The sequence below is a fragment of the Phyllobates terribilis genome, unplaced genomic scaffold (assembly GCF_046119375.1).
Source record: "Phyllobates terribilis strain yellow unplaced genomic scaffold, ASM4611937v1 Scaffold_8__6_contigs__length_399053987, whole genome shotgun sequence".
Lineage (NCBI taxonomy): Eukaryota > Metazoa > Chordata > Amphibia > Anura > Dendrobatidae > Phyllobates > Phyllobates terribilis.
In genome coordinates, this window is record NW_027362768.1 from 60,403,288 (window position 1) to 60,428,471 (window position 25,184).

Genomic DNA, 25,184 nt, shown 5'->3' on the forward strand with positions numbered 1-25,184 from the left:
ATGTTCGCAAATGAACACAAGATCAAAGACCTTCCATTTTAGTTTCATCAGACCACAGGACAGGTCTCCAATGAACTTTTTGGGCATAATAACTAGGGTTGAGCGAGTATGCTCGGGCCGAGCTCCGAGTATTTACAGCTGCTCGGTGATATGGTTAAATTGCTCCCGTGTGCGTGATTTGCAACTGTTTGTCAGCTTTATTACATGTGAGGAATGTAAAACCTACAAAAGACAAAAGACAAAAATATATCTCATACCCTACCATCATTATATATAAATGTAAAGCAAAGTTGCATAATAAATATAGGGTACTTAGTGAACTATTTTTGATCAAAAAAAGTATACAAGCCGTCCCACCAGCGGCAAGGTGACCCTAAATTGGGACGGTACCTATACTGCCTATATTAAAAACCTTACTGTATATCAAAGTTGAAGTAATGCATATAAAAGGGTAGACAAATAGGACCGGGTCCCAACTCCAGACCACCCAGGCCCGTGGTAAGCTACATATATACCAGTCAGCTCAACAAAGGGGATGCCACACCCTTAAATTGCACAGAATGCAAACAAGACAAAAAACCAGGCAATGTGAACTAAGGTCTTTCTTGCATGTCTACCATCTTAGACCTCAGTTCACATTGCCTGGTTTTATGTGAGGAATGTGTAAGAAATAGACATTCCTCACATGTAATAAAGCTGTCAAACAGTTGCAAATCATGCACATGGGAGCGATTTAACCAGATCACTGAGGAGCTGTAAATACTCTGAGCTCGGCCCGAGCATGCTCTGAGAAAGGGTTAATAGAACATACTCGCTCAACACTAATAATAACCATCGTTATGTTTGGAGGAAAAAGGGAGAAGCTTGGAAGCCTAAGAACACCATCCCAACTATGAAACACGGGAGGTGGCAGCATCATGTTGTGGGGTTGTTTTGCTGCAGGAGGGACTGCAACAAGAAGTAAAAGTGAACACCACTCAGTCCAGAGATCAACCCACTGCATGAAAAACACTATATGAGCAACAAGAGAAATCTATGCAACGAAACGGGGATCTCACAGCAAAATGCGAATATTTTATTGACACATGATTAGGGGACTGGTGCACTTCACAAAATAGATGGCATCATGAGTAGTAATGGGCGAACCTGAACACTAAAGTTCGGGGTCCGTACCGAACACCTACTGTTCGGGCACGGACGCCGAACACTGACTTCCTCAGGTGTTTCCCACACTGTCATTTGCATGACAGCACAGGAAACACAGGCTCTGATCTGCGGTAATAGCACTACCACAGTCTGAGCGCTGTGGGATCATGCTGACAGGTGTCGGTATGATCCCACAGCTGTGACGGTGACCTGTGGTAATTTGCTTACCGCCGGTCATAGGTCCTGGCTGATGGTACTACCACCATCAGCCCGCGCCTACTGCCATAGGAAATAGCGAGCTCAGGCACCACTGGATGGGAGCAGTAGTCTCTCACCAGCAATGCCTGTGCTGAAAATAAAAAAATGGTAAAATTAATAAAAAAATAAAATAAAAAAAAACACATTATACTCACACCTAATCCTGAAGTCCATGATCACCTGTAATAAAGGTAAAATAATAAACCAATCTCATCCTCACCTGTCTGCTGCAGTCCAAATATCGAGGGTCCCATGAATAGAACACACATTGTAAAATGTGACCACTCTATTCAGCAGCCGGCAATAGAATGACACTCAGTGCCGGCAAATGAGGTTAGCGCATGCTCGGTGAGAATTTTCCTGGGAAGGGGGTAATATCCATAGAGCTTGAGGTGGGGTCTTCCTATTTTAACAGCCAGCGAAAGCTATGCAAAGAGCTGGGGTCTGATATTAATAGCCTAGGAAGGGGCCATGAATATTGGCCCCCTCCGATGCTAAAAAAAAAAGCCGCCATCAGCCGCCTCAGAAATGACGCATCCATAGGATGCGCCAATTCTGGCATTTAGCCTCGCTCTGCCTACTGCCCTGAAGCGGTGGCAGTGGGGTTATAGGGTTGGGGTTGATGTCGGCTTATAATGCCAGCTGACATCAAGCCCAGGTTAGTAATGGAGAGGAGTCTTTAAGACATCCCCATGGAAGTGAAATGTAAAACAAAGATACCCACACTGTGAATAAAATATTTTATTTGAAATAAACACACACCTTTTTAATATTCTTAATTAAACTCTACTTCTTACCATCATGCCCATTCCACCTAAAACCATTGTCACCAGCAATAAAAATAAACCAACCTCTTCCTTACCTTTCCAACGTGAAGAACAGATTCCATGTGTCCCATAACATGTCCAACTCCGCTACATCTAGATGGCAGGCTGGATTGTAGCTGGACGCCACTATCCAGCCTGCCATCCTGCAGAGACACCGAGGAGCGCAAGCATACTTGCGCTCCTCAGTGACACGCAGGGCCATCAATAAGCTGAGCTGAGTTCATGTTACATAAACTCCGTTCAACTCATTGACGTCCGCGTGAGTGTGGGAAAATTCTCACAGAGCATGCGCTAACCTCATTTGCCGCCACTGAGCGTCGGTGTATTGCCGGCTGCTGAATAGAGTGGTCACATTTTTCAATGTGTCTGTTCTATTCATGAGATCGTTGTGGGACCCTCAATATCTGGAATGTGGCGGTCAGGTTAGGATGAGGTTGGTTTATTTTACCTTTATTACAGATGATCATAGGCTTCGGGATTAGGTGTAAGGTGAGTAAATTTTGTTTTTGTTTTTTTTTTATTTTAATTTTTTATTGATTTTTACCATTGTTTTTGTTTTTTTTACTTTCAGCAAGACACTGCTGGTGAGAACTACTGCTTCCATCCAGTGACTCCTGCGGTAGCTATTTCCTATGGTAGTGGGCGCCTGCTGATGGTGGTAGTAGTACCGCCAGCCAGTGCCCAAGACCCGCGGTAAGCTATTTACCGAAGGTTACTGTCACATCTGTGGGATCATGCTGACGCATGCCAGCATGATCCCACAGCACTCTGACCGCGGTAATACGATTACCGCGGATCAGAGCTTGTGTTTCCTGCCCTGTCACGCAAATTACAGCTCGGGAAACCAGGTATATTCGGCTCCCCCATTCACATAAATGGGGTCCTTATTCTTGTTCGGGTACTGTTCTCTGGTAATAGGAAAGACGATGATCCAGCTCCACAGACTCTAATAGTTAAAACAAATGTCTTTTTATTTAGCATTTTTTTTAAATATATCCAAATGGCAATTTTTTTTTCTCTTCCCTTTCCAAAACTGTTCTCTGGTACCCGAACTTTTAATAGACTGTTTTGCGTTTGGCTCAATTAGCCGAAACCGAACAGTCACGGGTTCGCCCATCACTAATCATGAGAAAAGATTGTGGCTATACTAAAGCAACATCTCAAGACATAAGCCAGGAAGCTAAAGCTTGGGCGGAAATGGGTTTTCCAAATGGACAATGACCTGAATCATACTGCCAAAGTGGTAACAAAGTGGCTTAAGGATAACAAAGTCAATATTTTTTGGAGTGGCCATCACAAAGCCCTGCTCTTAATCCTATTGAAAATTTATGTGCAAAGTTGAAAAGACAGGTGCGAGCAAGGCGACCTACAAACCTGGATCAGTTACACCAGTTTTGTCGGGAGGAATGGGCTCTCGCTCTCTTTATCTTTCTCCCCCTCTCTTTCTCCCCCTCTCGTTGACCATATGGGTTAATTTTTAAATGGCTGTTTAATAATTGTTTAGGATTTTATGCTTGAAGCACAGCCACAAGTGTTTAGCGAGAGGGCAATGGCAGAGGCGTTTAATAAACCCCATACTGCAACCACAACCTTTTGACAGCCCATGACGACCCAGTAGAAGGGTGGTATGGATGCCTAAACAAACTTTCCATGTAGATCACCATACATTAAATGTTTCTGCCACATATTGACATTTTAAAATGGTTAAACAGAAAAGATTGTAGCTAGTTAGCTGTTAGAGGCAGCTGCCAGCTGTATAACATTACTGCCACCTGGACACATGTCTCAAAGGGGTTATTTTATATGGCACTAGCATTCTGTAGCATTGTCCAGTTATTTCTTCCACCTTGATTAAAGCAGCAGTTCCAACTGTTCCAAAGCAACCTCAAAGCATAATGCTGCCTACACAATGTTTCACTGGGTATTTTATTCTTTTGGTGATGTGCAATATTGGTTTTGCACCAAACACTTTTTTTTATTTATTTTTTTTTGAATTATGATCACAAAGTTCAACCTTTTGTTATCAGACCATAACACATTTTCCTACATGTTTTGGCAAAACATAGCCAAAATTGGATTTTAGTTTTTCTTAAGTCTTTCCAACCTATCCCACAGGCAAGACCTATGATGAATAAGGGTGATTGTTGTCACATACAGTACACCACTAGTACCTGCCAGAAATTCCTGCAGCTCCTCTGTTGTAGGCCTCTTGGCAGCATCATGAACCAATTTGCTTCTGGTCTTTTAATTACATTTTCCCCTCCCCCATGACAGCACACCTTGAGAGAGGATCTGCCCCACCAAGGACAGGAAACCGTCTGAAATAAAAGGGCGGCACCTCTCCCTCGCTTCAGTTGGTTTCCTGTCCTTGATGGGAACCTGTCTCAGGAAGAAAAGAAGACTTATCTGGGGCTGTCCCGGTGTGGAAGAGCGGGCACTGGCCTGTGCACCGGGTTCAGTATCCTAGAAGCGCCGTCCGCAGCTTCCCCTGGGGTTTCTGCGCCGAGCGGGGCGCACGCGGTGAGGCAGGCTCTGTCCTTCCGGAGACCGCGGCGCCGTCCTCCCCCTGCAGTGTGGAGCGCTTCCGGGTGTGACGCGCCTGACGTCACGGCGCAGGGCACGCTGGGTGGCGTCAGGAGGCGGCGCCCGATCCAAGATGGCGGCGCCCATCGGAGCGTTCCAGGCCGGAGGGTTTTTTTCGATGGAGCTCCGGCCTGAGGAAGGGGGAGGGCCCACAGACCGGAGGAGGCTGAATGGCCCTATTTTTAAGGGGGGGGGGGGCTATCCTGGAAGCGTGGTACGCTTCTGAAACATGGCTGACCAGGATAGCCAGGTGGGAGAGAAAAAGAGACGCTCATTTCCGGTTAACGGTAAGATTCAGGGCCTCATTGACCGGGAGTGGAGGAGACCAGAGAGATCAGGGGCTTTACCATCCTTCTCCAAAAGAAGGTACCCCTTCGAGGAGAAGGACGCGGAACCTTGGGATAAGATCCCCAAGGTGGACGGGACTGTAGCAAGGTCATCGAAAAGATCTTCCCTGCCCTTGGAGGACTCTGGCGTCCTAAAAGACGCCCTGGATAAAAGAGCAGACTCCTTCCTGCGCCACACGTGGGAGCCGGCGGCAGGAGGCCTAAAACCAGCGGTGGCTAGCACCTGTGTGGCGAGGTCCTTGATGGTGTGGCTCCAACAGCTGGAAGACCAGCTTAAAAATAAAAAGGTCTCCAGACAGGCAATTCTTGCGGATCTACCTCTAATACAAACAGCATTGGCCTTCCTGGCCGACTCTTCAGCAGACTCTGTCAGGCTTTCAGGTAGGGCAGTGGGACTATCCAACGCAGCCAGGCGGGCCTTGTGGCTCAAAGGTTGCCCAGGCGACCTACCTTCGAAACAGAAGCTGTGCTCCCTCCCGTGTGACGGTAGACTCTTGTTTGGCCAAAAATTAGAAGTCCTGTTAGAAAAAGCAGGCGATAAAAGCAAAGGGTTCCCAGGATTTTCGGGGGAACCAAGAAGATTTAGTTTTCGGAGGAGGAAATTTAATCGGGGTCGTCCTCCAGGAGACAAAAGGAGATGGGAAGCCAAGACCAAAAAGGAGTCGGGCTACATGTTTGGAGGACCATCCTCAAGTTCAAAGAGATCCTCCCAATGATTCCAGGCTGGAAGTGGGTGGAAGGCTTTCCCACTTTTTTCCAGCTTGGGAGGCGGTTACAACAAACCCCCTGGATTCTGAGAATTATCAGTGGGGGCCTGAAGATCCGGTTCAGCCAGACTCCCTGGCGGACCTTTGTGGTTATCCCCCTACGAAAGGTCCAGGAAGAACAGTTACCCCTGGAAACAGAAGTATTAGAGTTAGTAGGGAAGCGGGTCCTTCTCGAAGTACCGACACCACAGAGAAGGAAGGGGTTCTATTCCCCACTCTTCATGATAAAAAAAACAAACTGGTCCTTAAGGACCATCATCAACCTCAGAAGTCTGAACCAAGTAGTAGAAAACCAGACTTTCAAGATGGAGTCAGTAAGCTCGGCAGTGAGGCTCTTGCATCACAACTGCTTTATGGCTGTAATAGACTTGAAGGACGCATATTATCACGTCCCAATCCACCCAGAGTATCAGAAATATCTGAGAGTAGCCCTGTTTATTCAGGGGGAGCTGAGGCATTTTCAGTCTGCTGCCCTACCCTTTGGCCTCTCCATTGCCCCGAGAATATTTACGAAACTAATAGCAGAAGTGACAGCCTTCCTACGGATCAAGAATGTAGTGATCGTGCCATATTTAGACGACTTCTTGATAATAGGGAAATTAGAAGCCCACTGCTCCAGTCAGCTCCTAGAGGTCACGGAAGTGTTGCATCAGCTGAGGTCTTCCATCAGATTGTCCAGTTATGGGGGCAGCCAGACATAGACCTGTTCGCCACAAGGGCAAACAGGAAGGTGCAGAGATTTTGCTCCCTAAATCCGGCAGAAAATCCCATGCCGTAGATGCCCTCCAGATTCCTTGGGGGTTCAGGAAGGCCTATGCCTTTCCGCCATTAGTGATGATTCCAGTAGTGGTGAGGAAGATCTGGGAGGAAGGCGCCAGGGTGATTCTGATAGCCCCTTTTTGGCCCAAGAGGCCTTGGTTCTCTCTGCTTCGGCTAATGTCTGTCAGATCCCTGGATTCTACCAGAGAGGCCGGACCTTCTCATGCAGGGACCAGTATTCCATGCCCAGGCCAAGGGGTTTCATCTTTTGGCATGGAATTTGAGAGGTCACTATTGAGTAGCAAGGGGTTTTCACCAGGCTTAGTTTCTACTTTATTGGGGAGCAGAAAACCAATTACAACTAAGATTTATAGCAGGGTTTGGGGTCAATTCCTAAAGTTTATAGATGTCCCGTTATCGAGCAAACCTCCGATCAGAGGGATCCTGGAATTTCTGCAAAAGGGGCGGGACCTGGGTCTAGCTACAGGGACCCTTAAGGTTCAGGTTTCAGCTTTGGGAGCACTCTATAATTGTAATCTGGCTGGGAATAAGTGGATCTCAAGGTTTATCAAGTCCTGTGCCAAAGCAGGACCAGTTAGGTCCATGGGTGTTCCTCCTTGGGACCTGAATTTAGTCTTGAACGCTCTTACCAGTGAACCGTTTGAATCCCTACACAAGGTCTCTCCAAACATTCTCACCCTTAAGACCATCCTCCTAGTGGCCTTAACGTCAGCCCGTAGGGTGGGTGATCTGCAGGCCCTCTCTGTTAATCCTCCTTACACACAGATCTTTGAGGATAGGGTCACCTTGCGGCCAGATCCAGCATACCTTCCCAAGGTGGTATCTAGATTTCACCGTAGTCAGGAGATTGTGCTACCCTCATTCTGCAGCTATCCCAAGAACCCAGGGGAAGTCAGGTTCCATAGCCTTATTGTTAGGAGGTCCCTGCTACAATACATTCACATGACTAGTCTGTGTAGGAAAGACTATTCTTTATTCTTTGTTCCTGGCCTTTCAAGGGTGTAGGAAAGGTCACGGGGTGTCCAAGGGTACCATCTCTAGGTGGCTCAGGGAGGCCATTTGCTTAGCCTATACGTCCACAGGGGTTCCAGCCCCGGACAATGTGAGGGCTCATTCCACCAGAGCCGTCGCAACCTCCTGGGCAGAGCGAGCAGACGTCTCGATCGAGCAGATATGTAGGGCTGCTACTTGGTCTACACCATCCACCTTCTTTAAGCACTATCGGTTGGATCTGTCCTCTTCTGATCTCACCTTTGGGAGAAGGGTACTTCAGGCTTTGGTCCCTCCCTAGGGTGCTCATAAATTCTCCAAAATTCTCTCAAGGTGTGCTGTCATGGGGGAGGGGAAAACACCAAGGTTACTTACCGGTAGCCGGTTTTTCCTGAGCCCATGACTGCACCTGTAGTTTCCCCCCCCCCCCCTATTTTTTCTATATTTCTCACACCCTGGTGTGCACTGTTTTGGGTGGTGTGTATATGTATATTGTGGGTGTTGGTTATATGCCTAACCTATTTAGGGAGGTCCTCTCGATGCTCAGTAAACAACTGAAGATCGTTGGGTACAGCCGGGACCAGCTGCTTGGAAAGCATCGCCAAACCAGGGATTGAAGCTTGAAGAGGACAATTTGCATATTCCAGGTGCCTTCTGGGAAAAGCGAAGAGTCTCCTTCAGCTAGAAGATCGTTGGGTACAGCATCGCCAAACCGCGCGCCGTTTAATTTGTTTGTCCTAGGGTATCACAAGAAAGAAGACAGACATCAAGTCAGCAGGGACAAGGAGCAGCATGGCAGATGTGACAACCTACATGGTGAGCTGCAACATGTGCTACATGTTCACAGATCGATCAGAAGCTGAAACCAACTTCACCTGCCAGAAGTGTAGACTACTGGCTCTTTTAGAAGAAAAGGTGCGGGGACTGGAAGAAAGAATTGCGACATTAAAACTCATCAAGGAAAATGAAGACTTCCTGGACAGAACAGAAGCGTCACTACTGGTCACGGAAAGTGAAGGAAGCGTCAGAGAACCTCCAGAGGCAGACAAGTGGAGGCAAGTGACCAAAAGAAGCAAGAAGACCATGGAGACACCACCAACCACACAACTGAGAAACAGATTCCAAGGACTTGTGGAGGACGAAGATGGCACACCTAAGGATGAGGAACTACCAGCAAGCAAAAAAGAAAAGGGCACCTAGAAACGCCCAGAAGCGACAAGAAAAAGGACAGCCAAGAAGGGTGGTGGTGGTGGGAGACTCACTACTGAGAGGAACAGAAGCAGCTATCTGCAGACCGGACATAACCGCAAGAGAAGTATGCTGCCTCCCAGGGGCGAAGATCAAGAAGGTTACCGATAGGATACCGAAGCTCATCAGTTCCAAGGATGTCCACCCATTTCTTCTGATACATGTTGGCACCAATGACACTGCAAAGGACCTACCGACAATCTGCAAGGACTTTGAAGCATTGGGGAAGAAAGTAAAAGAACTGGATGCGCAGGTAGCTTTTTCTTCTATCCTTCCAGTAGACGGGCATGGCGTCAGGAGATGGAAGAGGATCCTTGATGTGAACAACTGGCTGAGACGATGGTGCAGACAACAAGGATTTGGATTCCTGGACCACGGTGTGAATTACCTCTATGACGGACTCCTTGCCAGAGACGGACTACACCTCAACAAACCCGGTAAACACACATTCGCCAGGAGACTGGCATCACTCATCAGGAGGGCGTTAAACTAGAAGAGGGGATGGGAAGAAAAACGCCAGACACGAACACGCAACCAGAGAACATACTAATGAAAGATATGAAGTGTGACAAAGAAGGTCCAAGACAAGATACTTGGAAGGGAGGTAAGAAAATTTCTAATACAATCCACAGGGAGAAGATTGGAACAAAACAAAATCGTGTAAACTGCATGCTAGCAAATGCCAGAAGCCTGACAAACAAGATGGATGAACTGGAAGCAGAAATATCTACAGGTAACTATGACATAGTGGGAATAACCGAGACCTGGTTAGATGAAAGCTATGACTGGGCAGTTAACTTACAGGGTTACAGTCTGTTTAGAAGGGATCGAAGAAATCGGAAAGGGGGTGGAGTCTGTCTATATGTAAAGACGTGTCTAAAGCCTACAATACGGGAGGATGTATGGGAGGGAAATGAGGAGGTCGAGTCCTTATGGGTGGAGATACATGGGGCAAAAAACAATAATAAAATTATTATAGGAGTCTGTTATAAACCACCAAATATAGCAGAAGCCACGGAAAGTCTATTAATGAGACAAATAGACGAAGTAGCAAAAAATAAAGAGGTGGTTATTATGGGGGACTTCAACTACCCCGATATAGACTGGGAAACCGAAAGCTGTAGATCTCAGAAAGGAAACAGGTTTCTGTCAATTATCAAAGACAATTATTTGTCACAACTTGTGCAGGAACCAACTAGAGGGACGGCCCTTTTAGACTTAATATTAACTAACAGGCCAGACAGAATAACTGAGGTGCAGGTCGGGAGGCACCTGGGAAATAGTGACCACAACATTATACAATTCCACATGTGCTTCAGTAGGGTGCCCAGCAAGGGAGTCACAAAAACACTGAACTTCAGGAGGGCAAAGTTTGATCAGCTAAGAGATGCCCTTCACCTTATAGACTGGGGTAGTATCTTTAGTAATAGGAGCACGGATAGAAAATGGGAAATTTTCAAAATAGTCCTACATGGTCACTGTAGAAGGTACATACCTTATGGGAATAAAAGGGCTAGGAATAGGAGGAAGCCAATGTGGCTAAATAAGGAAGTCAAGAGGGCAATGAAAAACAAAAAAAGGGCTTTCGGTAAACTTAAACAAGAAGGCAGCGAGGAAGCGCTAATATCTTATAGGGAAAAAAACAAAATCTGTAAAACAAATAAGAATAGCAAAAGAGACTGAGAGACTAATTGCCAAGGAAAGTAAAACGAATCCCAAACTGTTCTTTAACTATATAAACAGTAAAAGGATTAAAACTGATGGAGTTGGCCCATTGAAAAATAACCTGGGTAAAATCATAGAGGGCGATGAGGTTAAAGCAAACCTACTCAATAGCTTCTCCACTGTTTTCACAAAAGAAAACAATTTATCGGAGGAAATGCAGAGTGATCAAGTAAACCCTCCGCTAAATATCACCCACCTAACCTAGGAGGAAGTTCAGAAACACCTAAATAATATCAAAATAGACAAGTCACCAGGCCCAGATGGCATACACCCCCGGGTACTAAAAGAATTAAGTAATGTGATAGACAGACCGCTGTATCTTATATTCAAGCACTCTTTATGGACAGGGACTGTCCCACTAGACTGGCGCCAAGCAAATGTGGTACCAATATTCAAAAAGGGGTCTAAAAGTGACCCTGGGAACTATTGACCAGTCAGCTTAACGTCTGTTGTGGGTAAATTGTTTGAAGGATTTCTTAGAGATGCTATTGTAGAATATCTTGATGATAATAACTGTCTAACTCCATATCAACATGGATTCATGAGGGATCGCTCCTGCCAAACAAACCTGATCGCCTTCTACGAGGAGGTGAGCTCACAGCTGGACCGGGGAGAGTCAGTGGATGTTGTATACCTTGACTTCTCCAAAGCGTTTGATACCATGCCACACAAAAGGTTGGTATATAAAATGAGAGTGCTTGGTCTGGGGGATAATGTGTGCAAGTGGGTAAATAGCTGGCTGAGTGATAGAAAGCAGAGGGTGGTTATCAATGGAGTAAGCTCAGGGGGTGTCAGGGTTACTAGCGGGGTGCCTCAAGGGTCTGTCTTGGGCCCTATATTATTTAATATATTTATTAATGATCTAGTGGAAGGGTTGCATAGTAAAATAGCAATATTTGCAGATGATACTGAACTTTGTAAAGTAGTTAATACAGATGAGGATAGGGCACAGCTACAGGAGGATTTAGATAAATTGGGGAGTTGGGCCAAAAAATGGCAAATGGCGTTCAATGCCGATAAATGTAAGGTCATGCACATGGGAAAGAAAAACAGCAGTCACCCATACATATTAAATGGGAAACCGTTGGGGAAATCTGACATGGAGAAGGACCTGGGCGTCTTGGTTAATAGCAAATTAAATTGGAGTGCCCAGTGTCAGGCAGCAGCTGCGAAGGCAAATAGAGTCATGGCATGCATCAGAAGAGGAATAGGGGCATATGATGAGAACATTGTTCTTCCTCTGTATAAAGCGCTGGTAAGGCCGCACTTAGAATATTGTGCACAGTTCTGGGCTCCGGTGCTCAGGAAAGACATATTGGAGCTAGAGAGGGTACAAAGGAGGGTGACTAAGGTAATAAAGGGAATGGAGGGACTAGAATACCCAGAGAGGTTGTCAAAATTAGGCCTATTTACGTTGGAAAAGAGAAGGCTTAGGGGAGACCTCATAAACATGTATAAATACATCAGGGGGCAGTACAGAGATCTCTCCCATGACCTGTTTATACCAAGGATGGTGACAAAGACGGGGGGGCACACTATGCGTCTGGAGGAAAGGAGGTTACTGCACCAGCATAGAAGGGGATTCTTTACGGTCAGAGCCGTGAGACTCTGGAACTCTCTGGCAGAGGAAGTGGTGATGTCCAACTCACTTAATGAATTCAAGAGAGGCCTGGACGCCTTTCTTGAGAACAATAAAATTACATCTTATGCTTAGTGATAGTTAATTAATCCAGGGATTTAATCTGACTGCCAGATTGGTGTCGGGAAGTGAATTTTTCCTCAATGATGTAAACTGGCCTATACCGCATGGTTTTTTTGTTTTTTGCCTTCCCCTGGATCAACGCTGCGGAATAGCTGCAGTGCACAGGAAATAGGCTGAACTGGATGGACGCTTGTCTTTTTTCGGCCTTATAAACTATGTAACTATGTAAGCGAGGGAGAGGTGCCGCCCTTTTATTTCAAACTGTTTCCTGTCCTTGGTGGGGCGGATCCTCTCTCAAGGTTTGCTGTCATGGGCTCAGGAAAAACTGGCTACCAGTAAGTAACCTTGGTGTTTTTGAGGGATGTCCAGTTCCAGGTAATGTCACAATCCTTTTGTCGTGTTGCAAGTGGTTTACAGACCTTGACTTTTGCTGTAATATTCAACTAAGAAAAGGTTCAGGAAATCCTGCTAGATCAGCTAAACTTCAGAATTGCTGTGAATGATGGCTAATTCTGAACACAACCATATCCCTAAATATTGCAGGGTGTTCAGTTATACAATCACATTTTTTTTTTTTTTAGTATTTTATTTTCCACCTCCAAAATGATTTCAGATTGTTTCTCAATAGATTTGTACAGCTTATGGGTGACGCTAAAGGTGGAAAGTTCGGGAATGATTCCTCTTGGTCTATTTTTTTTAAATTTTTTTAAATGTAACAAAGCTCTAATTTCAGCTGAGGTATGTGGACCTATATAGTATTATATAAACTATCTCTGTATAGATAAATGTTTTGTTTGTTTTTCTTTTTGTCATCTATTGTGCTGGAAACCTCATTGGTAGTTGGAGGGCACTACCTGCCCCTTTTCAAGGTTAAAGGCAGGAGTTTTTGAAGTTAAGTTTTAGGATTCTGTTTAAGAGGGTTTGCTTCCTCAACCAGTGAATATATAGTATATAATAGGACTCCTCTGGGTCATTTATTGTAGTCCATACACAGTGATAGGTTAACAACTTCAGGTGACAAACCTCCACTAGAAAATGAGGGATGACAAAGAGAATTCCCTTGAAGGTGGCCTGAATGTAAGTTCACTTTCACTCCCCCCTATTCTGCCAAACAATTTTAATATCGTACCTAGGGCAGCACCTAGCTACGCTAAACACCTTGATACAAATGCCAATTGCAGGCTGTTAACCTTAGCACCTTCATCCCTAGGTGATTTTTCGTTTACCTTAGGGTAGATGCAATGTTTTGATCACCTGTTATTGCATTGTTTTTCATGTTTCTGCGACCAAAAAAAGTAATTCTGACATTTGATTTTTTTTTACACTATTTACCAATTGGATTAAATTAATTTTTACGTTGATAGATCAGACATTTCTAAACGCAACTACAGTCATGGCCAAAAGTATTGAGAATGAGACAAATAGTAATTTTTCCAAAGTTTACTGCTTCGTTTTTTGTAATGACAATTTGCATATACTCCTGAATGTCAGAGTGATCAGCTTAACAGCAATTACTGTACTTGCAAAGTCAATATTTGCACAGAAAATGAACTTTATCCCCCAAAACACATTTCAACATCATTGCAGTCCTGCCTTAAAACATCGTTTTAGTGATTGATCGCCAGCCCTGTCCTCATCAACACCCACACCTGTGTTAATGGATCAATCAGTCATGATTAAGTAAGAATGACATCACTGGACACTTTAAAAGGAGGCTGGTTCTTGGTATCATTGTTTCTCTTCAGTTAACCATGGTTATCTCTAAAGAAACACGTGCAGCCATCATTGCACTGCACAAAAATGGCCTAACAGGGAAGAGTATCGCAGCTACAAAGATTGCACCTTAGTCAACAATCTATCGCATCATCAAGAACTTCAAGGAGAGAGCTTCCATTGTTGTCAAAAAGGCTCCAGGGCGCCCAAGAAAGACCAGCAAGCACCAGGACCGTATCTTAAAACTGTTTTAGCTGCGGGTTCGGACTACCAGCAGTGCCGAGCTTGCTCAGGAATGGCAGCAGGATGGTGTGAGTGCTTCTGCATGCACTGTGAGGCGGAGACTCTTTGAGCAAGGGCTGGTTTCAAGGAGGGGCAGCAAAGAAGCCACTTCTCTCCAGAAAAAACATCAGGGACCGACTGATATTCTGCAAAAGGTACAGGGAGTGGACTGCTGAGGACTGGGGCAAAGTCATTTTCTCTGATGAATCCCCTTTTCGATTGTTTGGGACATCTGGAAAACTTCTTATTCGGAGAAGAAGAGGTGAGCGCTACCACCAGTCTTGTCTCATGCCAACTGTAAAGCATCCTGAAACCATTCATGTGTGGGGTTGCTTCTCAGCCAAGGGAATCGGCTCACTCACAGTCTTGCCTAAAAACACAGCCATGAATAAAGAATGGTACCAGAATGTCCTCCAAGAGCAACTTCTCCCAACCGTCCAAGAGCAGTTTGGCGCCCAAAAATGCCTTTTCCAGCATGATGGAGCACCTTGCCATAAAGCAAAGGTGATAACAAAATGGCTCATGGAACAAAACATAGAGATTTTGGGTCCATGGCCTGGAAACTCCCCAGATCTTAATCCCATTGAGAACTTGTGGTCAATCATCAAGAGACGGGTGGACAAACAAAAACCAACAAATTCTGGCAAAATGTAAGCATTGATTATGCAAGAATGGACTGCTATCAGTCAGTATTTGGTCCAAAATTTGATTGAAAGCATGCCAGGGAGAATTACGGAGGTCTTGAAGAAGGGGCAACACTGCAAATATTGACTTGCTGCATTAACTCATTCTAACTGTCATTATAACCTATTGGTACTCATAATATGATTGCAATTATATTTCTGTATGTGATATAAACATCAGACAAACGCTAATAAAAACCAGAGGCCAGCAGATCATGTGAAAATATAATTTTGGTGTCATTCTCAAAACTTTTGGCCATGACTGTATACTAAACATGTTTTTTTTTTTTTGTTTTTTTTCATTGTTGTTTTCAATTTGGCAAAAGGGGCCTTGAACTTTTGTGGGCATTTTTTTCATAGTTTTTAAACTTTTTTTTTTTTAAACGGTTTACTGGATTTTAAAGTCCCCTATTGAATCAACAATATGTATAGCAGAAATCACAATCTTCTATGAACGCCAGCCATGAAGGAAGGAAATGATGAGCACTGAGGTAATCAGCAGACCCTCGGCTGTCGGGCCACCCATCGGTGCCCCACGATCTTGTCACGGGCATGCTGATGGGAGCATGGAATGACTCACTCCCTGCCGGTGTGTGTTAAATCCACTGTCAGAGATTAACAGTGGGATTTAACAGGTTAACAGCCATGGGCGGAGCTTCACTCCACCCACGGCTGTTAAAAGCACTTGATGGCTGATTAAATCAGCTGACGTGTGGGGAAAGATGTGGGCTCAGCATGCGGGCCCGCATCAAAGGCAGGGACACTACTAATAACGTAAATGTCATATGTCTTGAAGGGGCTAATGGGGACTTTTTTGCCATAGGTTGTAATTTCTGACAGCTACTGAATAACCTTTACAAATTTGGTAGGAATATACTCTAAAGAGATGGTGTGGCAAGTTAGCTAATGTAGTTTACAGTATACAAAATTAACATTTAAGAGTACCGATCACCAGAACAAGTGACCAGTTTTTGCTCTTCTGCTTTCTTCCCTGAGCAATCGTGTGTGTGTGTGTGTGTGTGTGTTTGTTAATCCACCATATGGCTTCAGTTAAATGGGTCATTTCATTTAGTTCCAATTAATCAATTACATGCATCCAGCTGTATGGCTCATTTCATGTAATACTACTTCTTATAGCTTTTACCAAGGAGTCCTTGCTCACAGCATTCTCTGGGGGGCTTGCATATACCAAGGAGGTATTTATCAAAAAGTTAGTCATGCATTCAAAAAAAAAAAAACATATATTTGTAATGTGATTTTTAAGGAGTCCTCCAATAAAATTAAGTTTTAAAGACTTATTTCATGGATGCTAGAAGCCTTCGTTCATCTAATACATGTATCTTTATCTAGGAGCTGGCCAACAGCTGCTTCCATTCATCGAACTTAACCAATCTATTTGGGGACTGATTTATTTTTCTTACGATTGACTTTACTATATTTACTATCTGAATATCTGGAACTATGTATTACTGTTTAAAAACAAAACACGGCATATAAAGTAGCTTGCGAAAGTATTCACCCCCTTGGCTTTTTACCTATTGCTACATTACAACCTTTGTTTTAAATATTGTTGTAATTCGATATGTTTGAAGCATCAGCACTAAATAGTCTAAGTTAGCGAAGTGAGAAAAATACTTTATTCTTATAAATTTAATTTATGGTTTCAAATAACTAAAAATTGGCATGTGCCTATGTATTCACCCCTTTTTGCTATGAACCCTTAAATTATTTCTGGTGCAAGCAATTGCCTTCATAAGACACATGCTTAGTGAAAGGAAGTCCACCTGTGTGCAATTGAAGTGTCACATGGTCTGTCAGTATATATACACCTTTTCTGAAAGGTCACAGAGGCTGCAACACCATTAACCAAACGCCATGAAGACCAAGTAGATCTCTACACAAGTCAAGTTGTTGAGAAGTAAAAGTCTCTGCCAAGAGAACCACAACAAACCTGCTCACCAAAACTCTCAGCCCGTGCAAGGAGGGTATTAATCAGAGAGGCAGCACAGAGACCAAAAGTAACCCTGAAGGAGCTGCAAAGTTCCCAAGTAGAGATTGCAGTGTCTGGCCATAAGACCACAATCCGCCATACACTCCATAGAGGTGGCCAGAAAAAAAGCCTTTACTTTCAAAATAAACCTTACAATTTTTGTGTGTGTTTGCCAAAAGATATTTGGGAGACTCTCTAAACGTATGGAAGAAGGTGCTATGGTCAGATGAGACCAAAATTGAACTTTTTGGCCACCAAGGTAAACACTATGTCCAGCGCCAATCCAACACAGCGCATCAACCGAAAAACGCCATCCCCACAGTAAAATAAGGTGTTGGCAGCAGCATGTTGTGGGGATGTTATTCGGCAGCAAGGACAGGGAAAATGGTCCGAGTGGAGGGGATGATGGATGGTGTGAAATACAGGGATATTCTTGAGCAAAACCTGCTTTGGTCTGTCAGTGAATTGAAACTGGGATGACGGTTCACCTTCCAACAAGACAATGACCCAAAGCATACTGTTAAAGCAACACTCAAGTGGTTTAAGGGGAGACTTGATTGCTGTTCACCAGACGAAACCATCTAACTTGAAGCTGGAGCAGGTTTGCCTTGAGGAATGGGCAAAAATCCTAGTGGCAAGATGTGGAAAGCTCAGAGACTTGTCCAAAGCGACTTGCAGCTGTAATTGCCACAAAAGGAGGCTCTATAAAGTACTGACTTTAGGGGGTGAATAGTTATGCACACTGAAGTTTTCAGTTATTTTGCTTATTTGTTTGCTTCGCAAAAAAAAAAAAGTTCAGTTGTAGGCACGTTCTTTACATGAACTTGCGCAAACCCTCAAAAGTGAAATTCCAGGTTGTTAGGTAGCAAAGCACGAAAAATGCTAAGGGGGTGAATACTTTCGCAAGCCACTGTATACAGAGATAAATCTGGCTACTTTTTTGTCCTCTCAAGTGAAAGACATGAAGGAAATTGTTTTCTAATTTGTAACCATTTTTGTTTGAAATACGGAGCTAAAACCGAAAAAGATTATTCCATTTTATTTCCCTAAAAAAGGTTACTTTTAAATTGTGATGGCAAAAGGTAAATATTTTATGCGAGTTAAACAGGAATTGCAGGAATTGTTTCACTGGATCAATGATTTTTGTTGTAGAGAACTTTTGACTTCTTTGCGGAATTCTAAATATCTGAAATATTCACTTCCGCTCCAGGAACTCCTACTTGCTGAAAAGTGGGCACGTATGAATAAACTGCCCTTTCCGAAGATAGATCCTCACGTCTTTGATAGAGAAGGATTGAAGGAGTGTTACGTATTTCGACCTAAGAACCCATCCGTGGAAAAAGATTGTCCCACTGTGATTCATTTTGTTTTGGCTAACATTCAATTTAGAGACTTCAAAGCACCAGGTATGTTCATGGAAAGAGTTATTTTCCCCTATTTCAACATATCCTCTACCAGTCAGTTCTAAATAATAGTGACTTAATGTTCTGGATAAGATGTGTGTTTTTGTTTTTTGTTTTTTTCAATGTCGGCTGAGAAGCGTTTCAAAGGTCATGATCTCGTGTATGTCTACCTCCATGTCAAATAGAAGCAGTACTGAAAAGTTTTTAAGTAAGATAAATATAAATACACATCAATCCTTTGCTTATTTCCCATTAACCAACACACCCAGCATCAACTATTTATGTTGATATGTTATAATCTCCATAAAATGTCATGTTGCTTAAACAAATATAAAATTAATTGACAATATATATATATATATATATATATATATATATATATATATATATATATATATTATATTATATTATATTATATTATATTATATTATATTATATTATATTATATTATATTATATTATATTATATTATATTTTTTTACTTTGTCTTTTTATAGCATGAGACCTGTAAGATGCAGTGCGTAATGCCCTCTGTGACTGCGCCTGTGCAGGAGGGGGGCCCGTCAATTTTTCACTTTGACATGTCTTCAGATGCACATTCAGGTGAAATATATTGCAGCGCACAGACCTGCAGTCTCCATGCACTGCAATACACTCCGCCAGCCAATCAGACGCCGGCAGCTGATGTAGACATGCCAGTTATGTGCCTTGCAGTGACATCATGTGTTGCCCATGCTGCCAAGCCAAAGTCCGATGCCAGCTCCTGCACTGGCTGTGGAAGAGTACGCTGTGCAGAGGGGGAAGGAGAGTAGAATTGTTTTTATTTAAAAAGTGCTGGAGAAGAATGGAAGCACGGAGGATCAGGGCCGGCTCCAGGTTTTTCTGGGCCCTGGGCAAAAGTCTCAGTGGGCTCCTTTAACACATACCACGATTCATGATTCACAGATACCGAAGAGAAATTATATTAGTTCAATGCCAAAGATTTCACTTCTTAAAATACATGAGTGATATCTATTGTAAATTGCACAATAGCTCAGAAACTGGCAAATCTCTACACACAGAATACTGGCCCCCATAAAACGCTCTATGTAGAATACTGGCCCCCATAAAACGCTCCGTACAGGATACTGATCCCCCATATAATGCTCCATGCAGGCTGTCTCCCCCACACACCCTTCACTCCTCCTCTCCAGCTGCTGCTGCTCAGGTCCCGACTCCAGCGTCACCAGCGTCTTCCCGCTCTGTGCTAACTGTGACGGCTCAGGGGAGGGCGCGGTGCAAAGATGTCACTGCACCCTCTGACCTGAGATGTCACAGGGAGCGCACAGCAGGAAGACAGCGGCTCTACGGAGGCACAAGGAGAGGTAAGTATCCGGCCACCGAGGCCCTGAGCAAGCGGGGGGAGAAGGGCGGGTGTTGGCACCGCTCTCCTCCACCCATAGCCTGGCGGGGTGCCCGACCGCGAGTGGGCCCCCGTCTGCTCAGGGCCCCAGCACTTGCCCGGGTGTGCCGGGTGCTGACGCCGGCCCTGCGGAGGACCCTATACCAGTATGGATGGCATTATACCAGGAAGGATGGGGGAAAATGTTATAGCAGGGGGCTCAGGATGGGTGAAATTACAAAAATTAGCCAGAATGGGTGATATTATTCCATGATGGGCAAACACGCATTTATTGGATCTAGAACTCTACAAGGACCCAAACATCTGAACAATATGCAGGTGTGGGCCCAGGTCCAAATTTTGCATCTGAGCCCATCAGACTTTAGTTATTCCACTGGTAGGATGTGTCTCAGAAAACTTTCTTATTGATTTTTCACTGTGCCATGTACTAAAGAATTAGTAGAGTTTCACTAAAGGCTCGCTCACACCACCGTATTAATTTGCCTAATGATATACACAGTAATGGGCCAGTGCTGAATATGGATTTTTCTTCTTTCTTTCTCATACAGATTCTGCATGAGAAAAAAAAAATAGTGCATGCTACGATTTGCAATGGAAATTGGACGAGACTTGCCCATTCAATTCTATGTAAGCGTGGAAATCATCAGACTGCACTCGGATGCCATCCAAGTACAGTCTGATTTCTGCGGACTAAAAGAATGGAGAAATTAAGTTCTCAATCTCCTCCTCAGTGTGCTCCGACTCTAACTTCCGAGAGAATCAGATGACACTCAGAGCAAACTCTGATCAGAGTGTCCTTGGCATAATCTGCTTGATTCTCTAGAATGAGGCAATCTACGGTCATGTGACCCTGGCTGAACTGGCATTATTTCAAGGGAAGAACAGCCCACACAGATCCAACATTATTAGAAAATCTACAGTTTACTAGATAACCTTGTCAGATTCTTAAGTCCCATGGATAAAATTCAGATATAATTTGCTATATATATTTTACAGTGGTTATATTAAATTTTTAGATGTTTGGTATGAAATCTACTTGCTTTCAGACAACCCACTTAAATATTATCCCTGCAAAACAATGGATGTGGAATGTAATAATGTGTTTAAATATACACTTTTAATGCTTACTTTTCACTAGACTTCTGTGTTGCATTCTATATATTTTTCTGCTAACATAAGCTTTCTATATATATTTTCTCAGGTGTCCCTAGAGAAACTGATGAAGAAAGAGATTTTGCAGATTTTGACATTTTTGATGACCCTGAAACTCCTTTCTCAACATTTAATTTCCAATACCCAAATGAGGCATTTAAAAGGCTGCATGACCTAATGGAGTTCAATACCCTCAACAACATAAATGTATGCATGACATTTTGACACAACTGTTACTTTTCTAGAAAATTTCTTAAATTAGATTGCTGCTTTGTCCAGTGCCTGGACAAAATTTGACCACAATCCCCCACCAATTGGCAAAATGGAAGACTGACTGTACATCCCGATAGGGATATAGAAAGATCTGTCCCTTTTTTTTTTTTTTTTTTTTTTTTTTTTTTAATGTGGCTACTTATTTTAAAATGGGCAGCCCCATACTAGTGATAGGGTTGTCAATCTCTGGGGACAGTTTTTCTTTTAATTACTTACATGTATTTTTGGCTAAAATACATTTATTTAATTGGGTTTCATTACAAATGTTGCACTTTTTGCCTTCCATAGCTTTCGTGGTACACTACCTATTGCTGGCTGCAAAATGGGTTAACTGAGAATCTGTCATCAAGCTAAGTCTTTTATCTGCATTTTCTGAATGCCCCTTAGCTGATTTATGACCCCAGACCACATCAAAGTTGAATGTGTTGCAAGGAAAGAAAGTCTGTTAAGGCAAAACAGTGCAGCAACATTAATGAAACCAAAATGGAAAAGTGATTTTTATCCCCAGATACATGCACTTCAGTGACTTATAAAAAAAATAAATAAAGGCAATACTCCAATAATGTCTTAGCATGTGTCAGGGAAAGCATTTGTTGAAAAAGTTGATCTTAACCATAGGCTCCCATTAACGTGACATATGGTATAACTGCCCCTATGTTATGCACACGCCCGGACTGACTGGCGTGTGCGTGATTAGTGATCCCACTGTGCCATGAACCGTAGAGTGCCTGGAGGGGCGTAACTAAATATCAACCCGATCCGACCCAGGTCGCACGACTGCTACGACGCTGTGCACCAGGGAGGAATCGAGCAGAGGGACCAGGTGCGACTCCAGGTCAGACCCCGGACACGGCTGTTGACCCACACCGGGGAATACAGGAACAGGCAGGTTAGAGCACAGGCTGGGTAGGGTCCAGTACAGACTGGGAGACTGGTTCAGAGTCACAGATGCGGTAATCAGGCAGAGTAAAGCGAAACTGCTGGTGCGGTGGACAGGGCTGGGCAGAGCGAAAACCGCAGGTGCGGTGGACATGGCCGAGCAGAGCGAAACCGCCGGGGTGGTAAGCAAGGGGGAAACCGCCAAAGCGGTTAGCAAAGACAGAGCAGGACTGGAAGGGAAAGGCAGAACCAGATGCACACAAGGTACTTGCAAAGAAGTAGCGAGTGGACTCCAAACTCACAAACGTAAGTACAGCGACAACGAGTAGGAGTTAGGTGCAGGTTCAGACCCCGCAGAAAAAGGAACGGTACAGACATAAAAAAAACAGGTAACAGGCTAGGAGAGTGTTCAGAGAGGAACTGACACTGAAGCGAGATACAGGAGTGAGTCGTGGTATGCAGCCCCCAGAATGGCGGACAAACAGGCTAGAAGACACAGATAACAGGTCTGGTTATGTAGCCCCCAGAAGGCTGGACGAACAGGCTAGGAGCGTGTTCAGACAGGCCTGGGAATACAGCCACCAGGAAGGTGGACAGGCAAGAAAAACAGAACAGGACCTGGCTCATCAGAGGCAAGAAGCCCTCTGAAGATAATAGTTGCTCAGGTACCAGCTTCACGGTGGAGCTGGTTTAAATATCCAGTGACAGACAGCAATAGGCTGGGGACGCATTAGGGGTGTGCCCACAGCAGCTACGAAAAACAGGAAGTAACCGGGCCGACGCCGTAAGCAGTCAGAACAGAGACAAACAGACAGCATGAATAGAAGCCAGGCTAGCAGACTGGACTGAAGATCAAGTTTGCGATCTTGCATAGTGAGAGATGGTGCACCATGCAATCCCGCCACCAGGTATGTTACACCCTGCATCATACTGCTCTCTGATTACATAGCAAAAAACTGCTGGCAAAGAGCCGGATACCAGCAATGTGTCACTTACTGGGATGTGTGTTGCTCTTTTAATAAAAACGGTGCTTTATCAGCAGGAGATTACCACTAAAGGACTAGTTGTCCTGGGCCATGTAGTCCTCCTGCTTTGTGTAATCCCACCCTCACCACTGATAATCACTTGTAAATGTACAGTATAAACACAAAGCTTTGATTTCTGCCTTGAGTGATACTAGGCAGTGAGTTCATTGGTGAACATGAAACAAAAGTACTTGTTTAATATCTCAAGCTTTTATTTTTTCCCCTCCACCCCCACCCAACACGCATATACAATTTTATGTCATTTGTGGTTTTGTTTTTCTGTCGCTAATTTTGCTAGCTTGATTTATTTTTTACATTGAGATCTTTATACTCTTGAAATGCTGTTTCTGACCTCTAGGCCTACAAGGTTTTAGTTGCCTTTTTGTTTGTCTTCTATTTTTGTACTACCCTATTTAAAGGGAATCTCCGCAAGTTTTTTGCTACGTAATCTGAGATCGCTGGAATCAGGCTTACATCCCCTACACCATGCTAATGTGTCACATACTAGGCTGTGTGTTGTTTCAATAAATGTAGGAGATTATTGTGAGCACACCGCATCAATCTGGCCACTGGTGCGGGGGTAAATTATTCTCGATTATGCGAGACATACCGTTCTTTTTTTCAGTTCGTCAAGGAACATGAGCCATTGTTTCATGTGAGACTAACATACAACAGGGGTCTCTGGACAATTTGTGGCATGCCTGCTGATTTACGTATTGCATCAGCCCCCTATGGTGTACTAGTCTTCAAAACTTGTAGGACAAATTTGCAGCCTAATCGAACAATGAGGGATTGCTTCCCCCAGTACTGTGGGACAATGCCCTGAAATGAGAGATGTGGGTTATAAGAGGGCCCTGCTCTTGTCACATGTGTGAATTTACAGGACATCAGCTCAGGAACCATGATTCCAGCTGGTAGAATACAGATCTGCTCCATTGCCCATCACTGAGACCACAAAGTCATTTGAAGAACCCAGGTTGGGACAATCCTGTCAGTTGGCCACATACTTCTGTGAGCTTCCTAAGCTTGCCGTTACCTCATCTCTAAGGGTGTCCGACAAAAGCGGGGTGCTACTGGTTTGGGGTAGTCGGCCCTGGATGCCCTATCATTGCTTAGGTTCTAATTCCTGGTGAGCCAGCGGAAATGTGAGACTGTGATTTGCACCATCTTGTATACTTGCTGGGAATGTACTACAGTGGTGACCAAAAGTTTTGTATTTTTTTTTTTTTAAAAAGTGTGATTACTTCTGTCTGGTTGTTGTGATGCCATTTTCCTGGTGATTAATTGAAAGTGCATGAAGTTGTCATCATGCAAGATCTTAATTTTAGCCAAAATGTATTTTGTAGCATAACCTCTTGCTTTAATTACTGCACCACGATGGGGCATTGCAGCCACTAAGGGTATTCAAGACATCTTGAGGGATCTCGCTCCATTCCATTTACAAATCTGTAAACAATTCATCTTTATTTCTATGGGTACGGGCCCCAACTCGCTGCTCTATAGGGTATAAATCAGGTGATTTTTTTTTTTTTTTGGCCATTACAACAGGCGAACATTTATCTTTTCTAACCAATTTTTGACTAAATTAGATGTGTGCTTAGGATCATTGTCTTGCTGGAATTTCCATCCCCTGCCTACTTTTGGGATTACCGTGTGGCAGCATTACATTCTCCAGTATATCCTTGAACATGGTAGCATTCAGATTTCCATCAATTCTATGCAGAGGGGCAATGGCAGATGCAGAAAAGTACCCCAAACCATGACATTGCCACCGCTATGTTTCACTGTTTTCACTGTAGGTGCATGGTGTACCTTACATTATTACATTTTCCATTTTGGCGGTATATATAGTGCTTGCCATCACGACCAAACAGATTGAACTTGGATTCGTCCGACCACAACGCCTTAGACCAATCTGTCTCTTTCCATTGGCTGTGTTCTTTGGCAAACTCAAGTCGGACCTTCCGGTTCTTTGCAGAGATGAAAGGCTTCTTGACTGAAACTTCTGCA

The 25,184-nt window shown here is 43.9% G+C and overlaps 1 protein-coding gene and 1 long non-coding RNA gene across 7 annotated transcripts in view; one reads left to right on the forward strand and one right to left on the reverse strand.

Annotated features, from left to right (window-relative positions):
* PLA2G4A (phospholipase A2 group IVA) overlaps positions 1 to 25,184 on the forward strand; it is a 213,582-nt gene that overhangs the window by 186,416 nt on the left and 1,982 nt on the right. For all 6 annotated transcript variants that reach the window (XM_073642987.1, XM_073642988.1, XM_073642990.1 and 3 more), the window contains 2 exons: positions 18,252 to 18,447; positions 21,047 to 21,204. In XM_073642987.1, the coding sequence (XP_073499088.1) occupies positions 18,252 to 18,447; positions 21,047 to 21,204 (354 nt within the window). The remainder of the gene's footprint in view (positions 1 to 18,251; positions 18,448 to 21,046; positions 21,205 to 25,184) is intronic.
* Positions 1 to 25,184, reverse strand: part of LOC141156709 (uncharacterized) — a 58,809-nt gene that overhangs the window by 387 nt on the left and 33,238 nt on the right. The gene's annotated exons all lie outside the window — the stretch shown is intronic.